This window comes from Tachypleus tridentatus, chromosome 8 (assembly GCF_004210375.1).
Source record: "Tachypleus tridentatus isolate NWPU-2018 chromosome 8, ASM421037v1, whole genome shotgun sequence".
Taxonomy (NCBI): Eukaryota; Metazoa; Arthropoda; class Merostomata; order Xiphosura; family Limulidae; genus Tachypleus; species Tachypleus tridentatus.
In genome coordinates this window covers 155,714,891-155,734,876 of record NC_134832.1, presented here as the reverse complement: position 1 = coordinate 155,734,876, position 19,986 = coordinate 155,714,891, and the positions used below count along the sequence as shown (strand labels likewise).

Below are 19,986 nucleotides of genomic sequence, written 5' to 3'. Positions count from 1 at the left end.
ACAAATATGTTCATTATAAACAGAGATAAAGGTATTTAACCTTACATTTTACTGTTCAACGACTGTTTGTTTTATAAACAAAAATAAAGGTCTTTAACCACACATTTAACTGTTTGCAGACTTTGTTTCATAAACACAAATAAAGGTCTTTAGCATCATATTTAACTATGCAATGACTGTTTGGTTCTCGTTAAGCCCAAAGATGCAGAGCAGGATGTTTTGTCCACTGTAGGTATAGAAAACCTCATTTTAAGTTTCACATTCAAAGACAAAGATACTGAAAAGCTCTTCAGAAAATTAACTAAATTCATTCATTCATAAAGTGTGTAACGAATAAAGATAATTTTTTTACATTTATTGTGAAACAGATTCAAATGGATTTCTAAGAAATGAGGTGCATTGAAACAAAAACTGGCCAAAAGTCAGTATTATTTGTCTTGGTTGTTTTCTTACACTTAAAACACTCCATCCTCTGTTAGTTCTAATGTTGTATCCCACCAGATTAAATATAAAACCACATATTCTGAATGTTGTTATCCTGATGTTTACTAGAGTTAGGACAGATAAAACAGACTTTCATACAACCTTGTTCAGCATTCTTGTTCCATTATTGAAAGTATAACCTTGTTCAGCATTCTTGTTCCATTATTGAAAGTATAACCTTGTTCAGCATTCTTGTTCCATTATTGAAAGTATAACCTTGTTCAGCATTCTTGTTCCATTATTGAAAGTATAACCGTGTTCAGCATTCCTGTTCCATTATTGAAAGTATAACCTTGTTCAGCATTCTTGTTCCATTATTAAAGTATAACCTTGTTCAACATTCTTGTTTCATTATTGAAAGTATAACCTTGTTTAGCATTCTTGTTCCATTATTGAAAGTATAACCTTGTTTAGCATTCTTGTTCCATTATTGAAAGTATAACCTTGTTTAGCATTCTTGTTCCATTATTGAAAGTATAACCTTGTTTAGCATTCTTATTCCATTATTGAAAGTATAACCTTGTTCAGCATTCTTGTTCCATTATTGAAAGTATAACCTTGTTCAGCATTCTTGTTCCATTATTGAAAGTATAACCTTGTTCAGCATTCTTGTTCCATTATTGAAAGTATAACCTTGTTTAGCATTCTTGTTCCATTATTAAAGTATAACCTTGTTCAGCATTCTTGTTCCATTATTAAAGTATAACCTTGTTTAGCATTCTTGTTCCATTATTAAAGTATAACCTTGTTCAGCATTCTTGTTCCATTATTAAAGTATAACCTTGTTCAGCATTCTTGTTCCATTATTGAAAGTATAACCTTGTTTAGCATTCTTGTTCCATTATTAAAGTATAACCTTGTTCAGCATTCTTGTTCCATTATTGAAAGTATAACTTTGTTTAGCATTCTTGTTCCATTATTAAAGTATAACCTTGTTCAGCATTCTTGTTCCATTATTGAAAGTATAACCTTGTTTAGCATTCTTGTTCCATTATTAAAGTATAACCTTGTTCAGCATTCTTGTTCCATTATTGAAAGTATAACCTTGTTCAGCATTCTTGTTCCATTATTAAAGTATAACCTTGTTCAACATTCTTGTTTCATTATTGAAAGTATAACCTTGTTTAGCATTCTTGTTCCATTATTGAAAGTATAACCTTGTTCAACATTCTTGTTTCATTATTGAAAGTATAACCTTGTTTAGCATTCTTGTTCCATTATTGAAAGTATAACCTTGTTTAGCATTCTTGTTCCATTATTGAAAGTATAACCTTGTTTAGCATTCTTGTTCCATTATTGAAAGTATAACCTTGTTTAGCATTCTTATTCCATTATTGAAAGTATAACCTTGTTCAGCATTCTTGTTCCATTATTAAAGTATAACCTTGTTCAGCATTCTTGTTCCATTATTGAAAGTATAACCTTGTTTAGCATTCTTGTTCCATTATTGAAAGTATAACCTTGTTTAGCATTCTTGTTCCATTATTAAAGTATAACCTTGTATAGCATTCTTGTTCCATTATTAAAGTATAACCTTGTTCAGCATTCTTGTTCCATTATTGAAAGTATAACCTTGTTTAGCATTCTTGTTCCATTATTAAAGTATAACCTTGTTCAGCATTCTTGTTCCATTATTGAAAGTATAACTTTGTTTAGCATTCTTGTTCCATTATTAATGTATAACCTTGTTCAGCATTCTTGTTCCATTATTAAAGTATAACCTTGTTCAACATTCTTGTTCCATTATTAAAGTATAACTTTATTTAATATACATTTTATTATTGAAAACAGAACTACTTAGTAAATGTCACATTACTGAAAGTATAATTATTTGTTACTCATAATTCACTGTTGAAAATGTATCTTTTAGTTATTTGTTTTAATGTAAAGCTACATAATAGACTATCTGCACTCTGTTCGATGCAGGAAGGTGAACCCTGAATTTTAGCTAGAATATGAGTAGATGTGTATGTATATATTTAAAATGAACTCTTATGAGCTCAGTACTTTATGTGTGTCAAAAAAGTCACCACACGCATAAGAATACTTTATAACAGATTAAACGCAAGCAGGTGAAGTGTAAGTGAACTGAAAATGTAAACTAAAGATTGTTTGGTTTTACAACAGTTCTTTTCATTTGGCCATTTCAAATTTAAAATCAGAGGCAGGTAAATAATATTTTTAAACACATTTAAGTCGGAATCTGAAATGGAAGTGCAGACACACATAAAATAGGAAGCTGTAGCCAAGAAAACCTGTGTAAAACAAGCAGAAAAACTGAATTAAAGAAAACATGATTCTGTGTACATTTTATTTTATATTACATCAACGAATATAAACTTACGCATGGCTATGGGTTATACCAATCAAGGAACAACAGTGAAAAGGAAATTACCAAAAGGAAGAACAGAATCCAAACACGGAATCCTGCATTCTTCTTCATAGCCTGGAAGATAAAGAAATTTGTTAAAATCACATACAGCATGTGACTTTAAAAACGTTTTATACTTCCTAAACCTCGATTTTTTTGACAGTTTTCCCATGTCTTACCATGAGTTGTTAGCAAATACCTTATATTTATAATGGATTAAGAAGAAATACTTAAAAAAAACAAAAACTTAAACCAAATTTGCCTGTATCAAGTTTTGCAAGTTACTTTTGAAGAACAAGACTGTGTGCATGATCTCTGTATAGTAAAGAATTATATGGATGGTGCTAAATTATGAATTAGTGTTCTACATTGAAAGATAGGTTTCAATCAAAATTCCAGTAGCTAAAAAAAACCTAATTATAGACAACCTTTACACTAATGAGTTGTTTTGGTGTTGTTTTTTTACATTCAGCCTCGTTTCTGGCCAGTGTGTGGACTTCTGAACATTATTACACCACCAAAGTTAGAGAGATGAGAAAGAAACTAGTCCTAAATATCACTTGGGTATCAAAACTAAACAAGTTGTGAGTCAGACAGATGTGTTTTTACTAGTTTTTTAATAGTGAAACATGGCACATTTGTGTAGAAACAGATACCGCAAATTTAAAGACTTATGACACATAATAAATGTCAAACAGCATGTTACATCTGGCAATAAACATTATATAACATTTAAAAACACAAAATAAGTAATACTGGCATATTTATAGAATTTATTTGTATTTAACACAAACTGTATGAACAGAAAGAGGCACATTCAGTAAATTTCAAGTTATAGTGGGTTGAATCAAAGTACACTAAGAGCAATGATATAGTATGTTAAAAAATCTCAAACTGAAAATTATTAACTGATCTGTTGACAGATAAACATAAAAACACATCATGACAAGAAATAGTTTCATTTCAGAAGTTCGTGATGTAAAATACTTACTTGTACAAAAGGGTAAATAGCAAAACATTTTATGTTTCCATAATACTATTACTTAAATTATAACTGAAGAAAACACAAATTTGATACTTTTGTCCTAGGAATCAATAGAATTTGGGGCTCATTTTAAGTACAGAATTTTTTCTTCACAAGGTAGAAACTGATATGTAAAGTAGCATGATTCTTATGTAATAACATTAAACTTTATGTATTTTTGAAACATATTTACAAGTCACATTTGTTATACTATTAATCACATGTTCATGTATGTTCTCAAATTACCTAGTCATTCAAATTATAGAATATTTTTTATATTTCTTCACTGCAGCTCTATATACAATATAAAATATGTGAAAGGAAAATTAAACAATGTATGTCCTACTAACTAGTTAAACTGATAAATACAATATAATACAAATACACCATAATGATTAAATTCTGTATTCTACAAGTTCTCACTCTGTGACTGAACATATCTGTTCATTTTTCAACAATGTGTGCCTGCACTAAGTACAACATGGGAATCAAATCCCAATTTGTAATCTGTAGAAAAAAGTTGAAAGCTAATTAAGCAAGACAATAAAAGAACAATAACACAGGTCTGCAGTGGTTTTATTGTCTTGAAGTTTTTACATGTTCTACGGATCCTGTATGCTGAATCCAAAAATGATATTCATCACTCATTTATCTCCATCACATACAAACTTATCACAAAACATCATATGTACTATTACATATGTGAATCAGTTTCATTGAAATTGGGTCGTAATTTGTCATGCTTAAAATATTGACAACAACCACTGACTATAGATTTCTCTAGACCAACTGTGACATACGTCTTTTTCTAGACCCCAAACATAGTAAGAAAAAATGTTCGTCATAGTAAATGAAATAATAATTTGATCCATGTAAGTTTTCCTTTTCTTGATTTGTAACAAATCCTTGTGTGATAAAGAAAATGATTATTTTAAAAAATCTGCATAGCTGTTATGAAGTTTAATTATGCAGACCTGTTAAAATTTGAAATCTTGTGATATTTAAGTTTTAATTACTGTGTTTCAAAGGAAATCTTTCAAACAAATACTTACAACAGTCTACATCAAACATAAACCACAAAACTCCAAATTTTAACATTCATCATAAGGTTAATATCATTGACATACACAGATAATAATACACAGAAAGGAATTTAAAAATGGAACCAAAGGCCATAGGGTTAAATGAGAATTGCCACAAACAAGTTTTTCCAAAGATTTCATTACTTTGTCAATTAGCAGCCAATCTTCTTCAAAATCTGCAAAAGTCTGAAGGAATCTTGGGATTTTAATGACTATTTTCCAACACAAGTACATTTACCTTTCCCAAACAGTTGCTTTATAGTCCTTTACAGTGAAAACATGAAGTCCTCTCTCTTTATATTTAACATCAACATCAGAAAAATAAAATGTCTTTGTGTTTTTTCTTTATCCATATCTAATATAACTCTTGATGAATTACAAATGACCTTAGAAACTAATATAACATTTCTGTACCCATCTCCTGAGTGACTCCTATAGATAACATTTCCATCCTTGGCTTTGCACTATGTAGAAAGTGCACACAAAGTTTTGTGTCCATTTCCTCCAGGTTACTGGACAACTCATTCACTACCAAACTTACATTCTCTGTAATAAGATGACATTTCTTCAGTTGAGAAGTTAATCTCTCCTAATGGTAATGCTCAGAAAGACTTATTCCTGTTTCCAAACACTGTTGAGAGAATCAGCTGATTTTTCAGTGTGGTTCTACAAGATCCATCTGGATTGATACTTATTTAAAAGGTGATTCAGGTCATTCTTATGATACCAAATTTCATGTTTAGCATAAAAAGGCAATAAACAATTTACAGAAAACAGACCCTTAAGAATTTCAACAATGGCTAAAAAGAAATATATAGTTTGTAAAGCCCATCTTGTTGTTGACATCTTTACCATGTGACCACAACAGTGATAGCATAAGCCTGGTGGTGACTGTCAAGCATAAATAGCCTCTAATAACCAACTAACATCATTAACCAAAAAATACATCCAGTAGTGCTACATTCAACTAATGAGACTGACATAAGGATATAGACTTTGTGACCTTTGATGTATTAAAACATTATCTTTGTCAAACCTTCCTGCCATGACAACAAAAGACTGACTAATATAGTTTTTAATGTCAAAACCTTCATTCACATTAAAATATTTCATAGCAATTGAAAGACACAAAATGCTTAAATTGTCCAATTTGAGAAAGCCAAGAAACTGTTCTCAGACTTTGTCACTCAAACAATGAACTCACACTAACATCCACTTGATATGTGCTTAGCATCAAACTTCATCCACATACAATATCCTAATAAATGAAAAGAGAAGATGCAAGCAAGATATCATTTTAAACATCTTTTGATGGACATTTCACACCATGCAGAAGAGATTCAACTTTTGACAGTTATGTATTATTCTCTAAATACTACTTTTTGTAATTACTTCATTTACAAGCATCTTCATGTGGTTACTTGATTTGGTTTGTTTGAAATTTTGTACAAGGCTACATAAGGGTTATTTGCACTAACAGTCCTTAATTTAGTAGTGAGGGAAGGCAGCCAGTCAGCAACACCCACTGCCAACCCTTGGGCTACTCTTTTACCAATGAATAGTAAGATTACATGTCACATTATGACACTCCATGGCTGAAGGACAAGCATGTTCAGTGTGACAAGGATTTGTACTTGTAACCCATAGATTTGATTACTATCATTTAATAGCTAAAACTGCATCATAAAATTCTCCTAAAACATGACTGACTAAAAGTGGACAACCATGATATCTAAAAAAATGAGAAAGTTTTATTTTCAGAACTATTGGAAGATGTTTTGTTGGAGAATGATCAAACCTGCTTAACACAGTAAAACATAGAAATAAGTTCTTCAGATTTACCTCTCGAAGCTCCTCGTTTCCTTCTATGATATTCTCTGTTGTCCCAGCTACAGTCTCTGCTATTCTGTTGGCGTCACTCTCCTTTTTTGTGAAAATAATAATTAGAAGCTCAATTTTGTTAACATGTTTGTATTTTATTTTATACTGGGCAAAAAAATAATAGCTAGGTAAACACAGCATACAGCTACTGCAAGTTCCTAGAATTCTACCACAAGGAATTATACTGTTCAAGTAGTGATGTGGATTTGGAACATAGATCTTGGGCAACCAAGACAAAGTTTCATATCAAAACATAAAAACCAAAACTCGCTTGTATCTTTCCAAAGAGACATCCTTTTCTGTGCTTGTTATGAGGTTCTACTGAGTTGCATTCAAATCTACTTTACCATCATACACAAGTAAAGTTGGCATCAAGATGTAAATACAATCTTAATATTAAACAAGTACTGAGTTCTTACTTCTACAAAGCAATAAGCAATATTACAAAAATAAAAATCCTCAGTTTCCTCTAGTATGAGAATTGCGACATTTGCTATCTAGGTCTTCCCTCTTCTCTAATTTACCAACCCTCTGAAAAGTACAAAATTTAATGTAAATTACTCATTATAATATTGTTATTACTCAGACAAACCATAATATTTATAGCCTTCAATCTAACTTGATTACAGAGCAATAAACTAAAAAATCAGAACCCTCTTGCCACACTCATCTGTCACATTGTTTCACAAATTACTAAAAGTTTTTTCTAATGTTCAATGCTAATATTTTTATTCAATAATCAATTAAAATCCAAGGTTTTAATCTATCAAATGACGTTATGTTACATTATTTTACGTACAGAGAATTACATCTTTCACTACCAGTTCAAACTTCATTTCTATGGAAAACACATATATGTGCTTAGCTGAATTTTCAACAGCTCTTATTGCACAATTAGAAATCCAGAAAAATAATATCATTTATTGGACATAGTCTGTTTTTTTATGTGCTGTTATCTGTGTTCTTAGTTACATTAATTATTAAATAAAAAAATATTTAGTACTGTTAATTTTAAAATGGAGTTAAATTTTATCAATAGTAAGCAGCACAAAAAAGATCCATGTAAGTTTTTTTGTATTCTTTATTTTATTACAAAAGCAACTAGAATATAAAAATAAAAAAAAACATTTTAGGTAAGACAACGTTTGATTAAGTAAAATAAACAAAAGGTTTTCAAAAGGTAAAACATGCTTTACATAATTCAATAGAGAAACATCAACTACACATCTACAAGCTAACTTGTGTGGTGGGATTATTAGTTAGACACAGTTCAAAGAACAATAATAAAACAACAAAGTTAAAGTAGAAACAGATGAATACTGTTATGAGTTTTAAGCTGTTCAGGATAAACAAATATAATTTCATGTTACAATTTGAAGTAATGTAATTATGAAAAGAAAAAAAGCTAATTTATATTTATTTTGTACTTTTTATGGAGGTTATAAAATGACTGACCTTGTACAGTTAGGGAAGAGAAAATAATAGGTAAAATATAGTTTTACTGAAAACAAATGTTTGAAATTTATTTAGGAGGATTTTGCATCTTAACACAAAAAGCAAATTAATTCATAGCAATCATCACTCCATACATTTATAGAAAATGTTTAGTGAAGACACTTCACTGCAGATTCCAGTTTTTTGTCAACAAAAGGCTCTTAACACTTACTGAAAGATGCAAAATTTTGTGAAAGTATACAAAACACATTAGAAGTTATGGTATGGAAACTATAAAGGTTAATTTGGGGTCTCACACTCAGCCCATACAAGCCCATAATGTTAAGCAGAAAATAACATATTTCTCCTCACCTGTTGAAGAACTTTCTCTGTAAATATTTCTTGAAGTTTGGAGATTTCAACAACTTTTCCCTCTATTTGCCTGAAACAGAATATTTGTCATTGATAGAGGGTCATTTTAAAAAAAATACCAGTTTTTATTAAAGTGCAAGTAGGCAACATTTCAGTCTGTGATTAAAGGACAGTAAAATGATACTTGGTGACACATTTACAAGTTCCTCGTATTTCACCAGTGATATTTGAAAGTATCTCTTTTCCTTAATAATTCAACACTTATTTAAACAATTTTTTATTCATAAACATAATCTGATCACACTGATCTTTCAACAGATTTTCTGATTAACCATAAGATTGTTTAATACTAGTTTAATTAATTACTTTTATAAATTCACGGTTTAAATGCACATCATAAAAATCACTTTTGAACAGTGGCATTAGAAATTTAAAGTAATTTTACTACAGCAAAAATAATACGACTGTCTTTGAGTCTGAAATGCTCTAGATTTATTAACCCAAAATTTTTGTTTATTTTATCACTGTGTAATTTAATGTGTATAATTTCAGATGTGTAAAGGAAATTAGTTTATAATACCAATAACAATTCCTGAAAATTCATTAAATACTGACTTAATATTTTTATGTGTAAAATAGCTATTATCTAACATACAATGTGAAAGTAATAAAAACAAACATCTCATTAACACATTTGAAGAAAATATTCATTGTGACCCACACCAAATACAACACAATATCACTACCAATATTTCATAATTTAAAACGTTTTTTTTTGTTTCTCACAACTGTATCTTAATTATTTTTCATAACCTAAGTATCCTTGAAATAAATTATTTACTTTTTACCATTGTATCTTATTTTTCATAAATGTACTTGGAATTAAATTTTTTTTTAGATTTCTCACCACTGTATCTTATTTTTAAGAGTTCGTTTTTTGTTTTCCATTTGGTTTTTTCATAATGTTATTACATGAACTGATTTTCTCAAGAAATATTGTGTAAAGTCAATACATTTTGCTATTCATTAAATATATATACAACTAATAACAACACTGGCACGAACATGAACACACATTTTTGTTGTTGTCTATTTTAGGGTTCCCAACCACTAGTCTATGGTGAAATTTAAAATGTATTACAAGACTATTAAAAAACAATGTGCTTTAAATATAATAATTGGATTGTTTTACAATGTTATATAAAAGTATTTTCAAAAAGTTACTATTCTGTAAAGTTGTCTATGAAATGTTGAGATTGAAACCAGCTTCTTGGTTAGAAATAGGATGGGAATTGCCAGTCACAAGAACTACTTAACCTTTGCCTTACCTGACTTCATCTACAAGGCTGTTCATCTCTTCATAGATCTGATCATTTTCTTGTTCAAGCTAAAGAAATTACTGAACTATTTACTGATGCAAAAAATATGAAAACTTGTGATTTCTGCTAAGAAGGTATTATTTTGCAAGAAAACTTGAAATGTCAAAGGTTTCAGAAATAGTGTACACTATAATCTATAAAAATAACAAATACTGAATAATGTAAAAGTTAACTAGGCTTCAGCCATAAATTATACTGAATAATGTAAAAGTTAACTAGGCTTCAGCCATAAATTATACTGAATAATGTAAAAGTTAACTAGGCTTCAGCCATAAATTAAACTGAATAATGTAAAAGTTAACTAGGCTTCAGCCATAAATTTAGTTTAAAATTATAGTTCCAAACTATCCATTTAAACAAAGCCCTTGTTTTGAAAACATAATTATAAAAGAGACTGGTTTTAAAAAAAACGTTTTTATAGGTTTAAATAAGCCATTTTTAAGAAAAATACAATAACTTTCAAAACATAAGCTTTAACAAATTTTACAGGTTTGATGGGAGACCAGATATAGTAATATTAGTTCTATGTATTCTTTAATCCTTCAATAGACAAAACATACCAACCATCTGTATTTCTTCTGATGAAAACCAGATATAATAATATTAGTTCTATGTATTCTTCAATAGACAAAACATACCAACCATCTGTATTTCTTCTGATGAAAACCAGATATAATAATATTAGTTCTATGTATTCTTCAATAGACAAAACATACCAACCATCTGTATTTCTTCTGATGAAAACCAGATATAATAATATTAGTTCTATGTATTCTTCAATAGACAAAACATACCAACCATCTGTATTTCTTCTGATGAAAACCAGATATAATAATATTAGTTCTATGTATTCTTCAATAGACAAAACATACCAACCATCTGTATTTCTTCTGATGAAAACCAGATATAATAATATTAGTTCTATGTATTCTTCAATAGACAAAACATACCAACCATCTGTATTTCTTCTGATGAAAATTCAAACTCGTTCTCAAGCAAAGAAGTTTTCTCTCCACTAGGATTACGCTGCCTATCTTTGGAAACTTCTGTTCCACTATTGTCTCCTTGTTTTCTTCTGGATGGTTCTGACTGATCCATCAAGATTTTTCTTTTCTTTAAATCAGGTTCAAGCCTCAACCTACAAATACAATATAAACAAAGTACAGCTTGTTTCCAGTTTCCTTTTTATTTTAATGTAAACTGTACTTTTAATTAACCCTTCTGCAATGGGTTCAATATAATATACACAAGTTTGTATACAAGTTAGTACATTATATATTTATACAACAACTTTTGATGCAGTCAATATGTGTATCTTCATAAAATATAATAGACTTTAAAAATAGTTTACAAGTTTTTGTGTGGAAAAAATCACATTTTTTAATGAAGTATTTTCAATAAATACTTGTTTGTGAGAATTTTGAGTCTGTTTCATTCCCAGTCTGAGTGTGAAGCAATTTTTTTATAAAAAAATTCTCCATCCCAAAATTCTCAAACATTATTTGTATAATTTCTAAAACTTCCTAAATATATTTCAAATATTTGTTTCAGGTAAGACTTCATATTTTATCTGTTATTTTTCTCTACACTAACTATGTGGGGTCTGCCATATTGAACGACCTCATAATCATTATAAAAAATTATTAGGACAACAATGCTGTTTTCATGCTAGAAATGACTACAAATTATAACTAAAAAATATAAATTTTTAGTCTAAGTAGATTAAATCTCACAACATTATATATTTAAAAATATTTTTTTACTATATTGACCTTCCAGTCATGTCTGGCTAACATCACATAACATACACTGATGCAGTGCATGTACTGTCATGTTACTGTATTCACTAATATAAAATTGAATTTTGTAACATACATTACAATCATTATACATTATATATCTATATATAGATTATTACTACTTCAAAATAAGTTATTATATTTATTTTCCTAATATATAGAATAATAAATAAAGAGTACAGCAAAAAATTCTCTTTTAACTACACTACAACCTTTGAGCTCAGTTACTGCTGGTTGTAGGTCACCAAGCCTCTAATATTTTACAGGTGAAGGATATAAACAAATTTTTGGGAGTTTTTTTATATGTGGAGCTGAATAACCAAAAAATTATAAATATATTAATAACATAGAATTTCACTATACTTTATCAACCTGAGCTGAATTTAGATCTAAAAAATATATGAAATTTCAAGCACACTAAAGACACAACCTACCTGCTTGAAATTTCAGTTTGAAAGAAGGCGTTAGTCTTTTAACAGGTTAAAATGGCTGAGAAAGTAACTAGGGAGAATATTTTGAGCTGTTAATTGGTTATTCCCATGTCATATATTGAAGTAAGTATATATAAGAGACGATTTTGAGAAATGGAAAGAGCTCAGGATTCATGTGTTTGATTCAGTACACAAGTCTTCTCTCAACAAATATAGAAGATATGAGGTCTTTGTTTTATGTTGTCCATATTGGTATTTGTGAGCTATATGAAACTATACTCAGTATTTTGACATCACAAACATCTAATTTTGACTAGTGCTGCATTCAACTTACCATGTGACTCACAAAAATCTACATTTATGTGTGTTATTTTAATAATTACTTTTAAACTAAGAAGTTAATTAATGTATGATATGAAAATCTGAATGATAACCTACAGTTTGATACAAAACTTATTGATATAAATTCATAAAATTGTAATTCAATAAAATTCTGAAATCAAGTCAACAAATCTGATAGCATGGCCTACAATCCTTGACCTGTTACAAGAGGGTTAAATAAAAGAACTACATTATTCCAAACAAAATAATGTTTATAACTACACAACCGTTCTGTACTTCACACTTCCACACATCTCCAGTATGAACTTCCATATGTTCTATACATGTCACATATTAAAAAAATTACAAGCTTCTTTTATAATGATGTATTACTTGTTGAATCACGTTATTAAAAACGGTGAAAAGAAAATAATGCAGTTTATTACAGATATAAGGTTAAATAAAGCCTTGAAATAGGGATATTATAAATTATTTCTAACAATAGATGGTTGAATGTCAAATGAAGTAAAAAAGGTTACTGTTAGGAAGAAGACAAAAATGATACGATAATAAATGGAAAAAGAAGGAAAATTATAAAAGAGAAAGATACAATCTTCCATTGTAAACACATAAATGCTTCTTTTCCATTAAATATACTATATTAAGGGATAAGGTAAAGATTTACAGAGTTATCAATAACCTTAACTTAATTGTTAGCTGAATGTAGAATTTAATTTTAGTAGCCACTGGCTGCCCATGATGTTGGGTTTTCCTTAAAAGATTCTAAATTAAAAGATAAAAAGAGATACCTCAAACACATTAAATTATAGAAATTCAACCTGTAGAAAAAATATGTTAAAAATTATACATTTCAATAGAAAGCTGTACCAAACCTCTTATTGTGAAGATAAGAAAAAACTAAAAAGTAACCAAAGAAACAGATGTTTTCAATAAAGGAAAATGTGATTCAGAACTAGAAACTGTCACAACACTCAAAATGTACTTCTGATATGAACTTACCTAAACTAGCGTAAATCGCTATTAAACTAACATAAGAAACTATGAAGCTAACATCAATAACTATTAAATTAACATAAATAGCAATTCTTGTTCAATGTTGCCTCCACATGCAAAACAATTCTTTAAACATGTCATAAGCCTTTTTTCTCCCCTCCACTGGAATTGATGAATTTATGTCCAGCTCCCCTGCAAATCATTCAACAATTCTCCACCAGTAAGTGTGACATGGTATCAAGATGCATGTGACTCCTTGTGACATGGTATCAAGATGCATGTGACTCCTTGTGGCATGGTATCCAGATGCATGTGACTCCTTGTGGCATGGTATCCAGATGCATGTGACTCCTTGTGGCATGGTATCCAGATGCATGTGACTCCTTGTGACATGGTATCAAGATGCATGTGACTCCTTGGGACATACCATCAAGATGCATGTGACTCCTTGGGACATACCATCAAGATGCATGTGACTCCTTGTGTTCAATTCTACCAAACTATCACTTCAAGTTTTTGTAAAAGATGGATGCATTGGTTTCAGCAGGAGGAAGAGTGGGAAATACAACATCAGTGTAGGAAAATTAGAAATTCTGATACAGTACTTTACCACCACTGACATGAAGAACTAGAACCCCACACCAAATAGACGAGAGAACTAGTTTGAGGGAAACCAAGAAGAACCCTACGGACTCTTCATGTGGGAGAAGGAAAGAGAATCATACCATTGGCAAGTCAACTACAGTCCAAAACCTAGCTACCTGGCAGGGGTATGAAAAGGGTCATATCATTTTAACATCTAGTTCATGAGACTGAAGGGAATCTAGTACTCCCAACTTACAAACAGGGCACATGTAAGTAAAATAAGTAGATAGGTCAGTCCAGAAACCCAGTATCAAAACAATATCTACATAATGTAAGCCACCTCCATCAAAAGTGTAACAGACCAGGACCACCCCAAGCATATTAACAGCCTTGAAATAACAAAAATGAATGGATAGCAAGAGGTAAAGAATTGTAATAATCTGCAATTACTGTCACTATAACCCACAACACTGATGGGGTATAAATAAGGGAGAAGTATAGACATCTGTAATGCATACTTGTGTTGATTGTTTTTTCTAAAAATCCAAAATCCAGACACTGGCAACCAACATCAATGCAATGGAAGTAAAAGAAAGCTGAACAGGTCTGATGGTCTGTTGAGATAAAATGTCTTGTACTACATCTTACAGACACTGGCTGGTATTAGGATCCTGAGGCACATGGAAACACATACCAAAAACAAAGGATTGGGAAAAAGAAATTGGAGGACAAGTTACCCTGATAAAGCCCAAATGACCCACTACTCTGTGGCATGAGATTACCAAAAGAGATCACATTTGCACAATTGAGTTCCAACTAGACCAGAACTCAGTGGGTAGTCACCAGTACTGTTGGCATGTGCCCATCTACATCAAATAAAACAACAAAATTTCTCAAGAAACCCTTGTAGGGAGGAACAAGTAAGGCTGAGAAGGATTAGGGGCCAGGAAAAAGGAATGGAGGTTGTTTTGATTCCAACTGTGACAAACAAGCAACCAAAGAAGAAAGAGTACAGAGTTTACACACACTCTACAGATGATTCCAAAATCTCAGGTGCGTAGTCAAAAACATATCGCCTAAGAAAAGGGGCCATATAAATCCCTTAGATAAGTGAGCAGCAAATGAAGCCGAGACACGGCTGCATTGCAATCCAGAAAATCTCAACAACAAAGAAACCACATGTAAAGCAAGATCTAAAAACTCCAAATGCACCAAAGTGGAGATAATAAGGAAGAAGAAGCTCTGAAGATTTCAATGCATCATCTCATAAAGGAAATGGATTTCAATGCATCATCTCATAAAGGAAATGGATGGTAAAGAAATACTGTAGCAGGGAAATAATGGAAAAATGAAAACTGGGAATGGGTTAAACACACAGTAAAAATCACAGACTGCCTCCTCACAAGGAAAATAGATCACAACTGCTGAGAGTTGAGAAATGAACAGTCAGCTTGATGATAAACTACAGCAAATTGATGCACAGTCCACGGAGGGTGAGGCATGCTGGTTCCCTCAACCAATTGCAAAACAAATTTCTCAGCATGAATCCTGATATCTTCAGAAAATGGGAATTCTAAATACCAAGAAGAAAAACTGTGATGAAATAAAGGAAAATGGGGATAACAGAAAATTGGAACAAATTGATAAAATTTCACATACCTGAAACATCATGTCTAAAAATGCAATATATAATTCTGCATGTTAGGTATAGAAAGAGACAGAAAAGTAGAATGGTAGAAAAAGGTTATCAATATATTTGTCGACCTCAACATTTTCAGTTTGTTCAAAGTTGAGCAAGATTATAAAAAAAGTGGTTGGCCCACATAACAATTAATCGCTGAGCAGATAATACTTGGTAAATCCAAATGACAAGTCTCCCCTACCTGCAGACTGTGAATTAGGGCTTGTGTAAGGTATAATACCTGGAGTGGTAACATGAATCTCAGAATTCATTTCAAAAATATGAATGAAACAAAAATGTTTGATAGAGACAAATGCAATGGGAGAAAAAAAAATTGGGAAAATAAGTTAAAGATATAACAAAAAAATTCATGAAGAAATCCTTCCTGACAATTGAAACTATTATATTCACAAGTTCAAACCACATTAAAACCATCAAAAGCAAAAAACATCTGAACACAAGTACTGCTAAACAAGAGGTGGTAGTTTGGTACATAGGGAGTTATGTGTCATGCAAATACATCGCACTTTTATTGGTGGATACTTACTGATTTGGTACATAGGGAGTTATGTGTCATGCAAATACATCACACTTTTATTGGTGGATACTTACTGATTTGGTACATAGGGAGTTATGTGTCATGCAAATACATCGCACTTTTATTGGTGGATACTTACTGATTTGGTACATAGGGAGTTATGTGTCATGCAAATACATCGCACTTTTATTGGTGGATACTTACTGATTTGATTGAGTTATGTTTTGGAATCAGTCAATTCCAATGCAGCAGAAACAGAAGGCTTGTGGCATGTGTAAACATTTTTTTATATATATATATATAGAGAGCAGCGATGGCTCAAAAATGTGAGAAGATATAACGTATCAGAAAAATGAAAAACGCATACATAAATAAGCTAGGAAACTAAAAATATAATCACATTATAAATCATCTGATAAAACTTTCCATCATCTAGTTGTCAAGATAAATCATACAATGAATACAGCAACATAGGAGTTAACTAAAAATTAGTGCCAGTGAAACCTATTTTAAGCCTTGAGCATCATAAACACCTTTAAGGAAATCAAAAACTTAAGCCTCTTTGAAAGACATAGATAGAGGAATATTTCTCAGTCCTGCATTCCAACAGTTTTATTGATTTCTGAATATATACAAGGGAAGGGGGAATACACCAGATTTATCTCAATGCACATGTTAAAAAATGAATCTATTTTTAAATTATAAAGGATGAATGGTATTTGGATGATAAATTCATCAACTTAAAAGTTAATATTTTGAATTTTGATCTGAAATTATCCAAAACTAGTGATAAAAAACTGTCAATTTTTATTTTACTTGTACATTGTTTCAAAATTTGAGAATGATAAACATAAGATATAACAACATTTTGGTACAAATGTTACTTCTGTTCAAGCAATAATAAGTGATCCAACTAATACTTACATTTTTTGCCTATCAAATACTCTCTTCACTCTAATAGCTTTCTGTTCAGAATAAATTTTGCAAACCTCTAGAAAAAAATAATTAAAACATAATATCTCAGATGGTTATGTTTACATTTAGTAAACTACAACTATTCAAGAAGTTTTCCATTGAAGTATTTACATTCAAATATTTTATCAATAAATATTATAAAAATTTAGCTTATATAATTTAATAGAATATGTTTAGAAACCTTTCAAATAGCTTTCTACAAGACTCAAAATGGCTTCTTTGTGTTGGAACGCTTGATTAGAGGATGACTCCTTCTTTACTGGAAAAAAAAAAAAAAATTTACATGTAATACATATAACAACATAGACATGTACAAGTGTAGTCATGTAATACATATAACAACATAGACATGTACAAGTGTAGTCATGTAATACATATAACAACATAGACATGTACAACAAGTGTAGTCATGTAATACATATAACAACATAGACATGTACAAGTGCAGTCATGTAATACATATAACAACATAGACATGTACAACAAGTGTAGTCATGTAATACATATAACATAGACATGTACAACAAGTGTAGTCATGTAATACATATAACAACATAGACATGTACAAGTGCAGTCATGTAATACATATAACAACATAGACATGTACAACAAGTGTAGTCATGTAATACATATAACAACATAGACATGTACAACAAGTGTAGTCATGTAATACATATAACAACATAGACATGTACAACAAGTGTAGTCATGTAATACATATAACAACATAGACATGTACAACAAGTGTAGTCATGTAATACATATAACAGACATGTACAATTGTAGTCATGTAATACATATAACAACATAGACATGTACAAGTGTAGTCATGTAATACATATAACAACATAGACATGTACAAGTGTAGTCATGTAATACATATAACATAGACATGTACAACAAGTGTAGTCATGTAATACATATAACATAGACATGTACAACAAGTGTAGTCATGCAATACATATAACTACATAGACATGTACAAGTGCAGTTACGTAATACATATAACAACATAGACATGTACAAGTGCAGTTACGTAATACATATAACAACATAGACATGTACAAGTGCAGTCATGTAATACATATAACAACATAGACATGTACAAGTGTAGTCATATAATACATATAACAACATAGACATGTACAACAAGTGTAGTCATATAATACATATAACAACATAGACATGTACAACAAGTGTAGTCATGTAATACATATAACAACATAGACATGTACAACAAGTGTAGTCATGTAATACATATAACAACATAGACATGTACAAGTGTAGTCATGTAATACATATAACAACATAGACATGTACAAGTGTAGTCATGTAATACATATAACAACATAGACATGTACAAGTGTAGTCATGTAATACATATAACAACATAGACATGTACAACAAGTGTAGTCATGTAATACATATAACAACATAGACATGTACAACAAGTGTAGTCATGTAATACATATAACAACATAGACATGTACAACAAGTGTAGTCATGTAATACATATAACAATATAGACATGTACAAGTGCAGTCATGTAATACATATAACAACATAGACATGTACAAGTGTAGTCATGTAATACATATAACAACATAGACATGTACAAGTGCAGTTACGTAATACATATAACAACATAGACATGTACAAGTGCAGTCATGTAATACATATAACAACATAGACATGTACAAGTGTAGTCATGTAATACATATAACAACATAGACATGTACAAGTGCAGTCATGTAATACATATAACAACATAGACATGTACAAGTGCAGTCATGTAATACATATAACAACATAGACATGTACAAGTGTAGTCATGTAATACATATAACAACATAGACATGTACAAGTGCAGTCATGTAATACATATAACAACATAGACATGTACAGAAACTGTAGTTTCTTAACCTAATATTTTTTTTTAAATATTTTTATTTCCAGTTGAGCAGTGGAATAATCAAAGTGGTTTAGTTTTTACAATCCTTTAAAACTTTAAAATAATATAATGTACACAATTAATACTAAAACTTTTACTAAAGGTTTCTACAAAGTTTGATTTGAAATATTACAATTTTTTTCTGAAAAACAAACTTGTGGTTTTAAAAGAAGTGAATGTTGCAAAGGGAAGAAAGATTTGGTGCTTAAGCATGCTAAGGAATGGAAGCTTTGATGCTCAAGTATATCAAAGAAAAGAAAGCTTTGGTACTCAAGCATGCTCAAGAAACTTTGGTGTCCAAGATGAGACAGTCAGATTCTATAATCTGATGCATGGAACCACACCACTTCTAAACCAGGTATACTCCACATCCATCACAGAAAGGTATCACATATATGGATGGATAACAGAGGAGCACACACAACTGGGAGAGAACTATGACTGGAAAATGATCCAAATCATGCAACATTTATAAAATTCAATCCCAGAACTTATAAAAGTGGATAGAATGAAAAGGATGTGTCCCCAGGCATAGAGTAGCTAGGTCACAACAGACTGTACTTGGAAAATCAACTAGATCCAAAACACATGCTGCAGGGAACTAACGTCCATGTGAGAGTAGGAAGGATAATCATGCAATTGGTAAGTCACCTACAATCCAAACC

General features: G+C 30.5%; 1 protein-coding gene across 1 annotated transcript in view; it reads right to left on the bottom strand.

Moving 5' to 3' along the window:
- Positions 1-2,777: 2,777 nt before the first annotated feature.
- The window catches only part of Syx18 (syntaxin 18), a 32,817-nt gene continuing 15,608 nt past the window's right edge, over positions 2,778-19,986 (bottom strand). The window contains exons 4-10 of the mRNA XM_076452217.1: positions 17,552-17,629; positions 17,320-17,386; positions 10,981-11,164; positions 9,976-10,034; positions 8,648-8,717; positions 6,803-6,883; positions 2,778-2,929 (exon numbers count right to left, since the gene is read on the bottom strand). Coding sequence (XP_076308332.1) covers positions 2,834-2,929; positions 6,803-6,883; positions 8,648-8,717; positions 9,976-10,034; positions 10,981-11,164; positions 17,320-17,386; positions 17,552-17,629 — 635 coding nt within the window. The 3' untranslated portion in view covers positions 2,778-2,833. The remainder of the gene's footprint in view (positions 2,930-6,802; positions 6,884-8,647; positions 8,718-9,975; positions 10,035-10,980; positions 11,165-17,319; positions 17,387-17,551; positions 17,630-19,986) is intronic.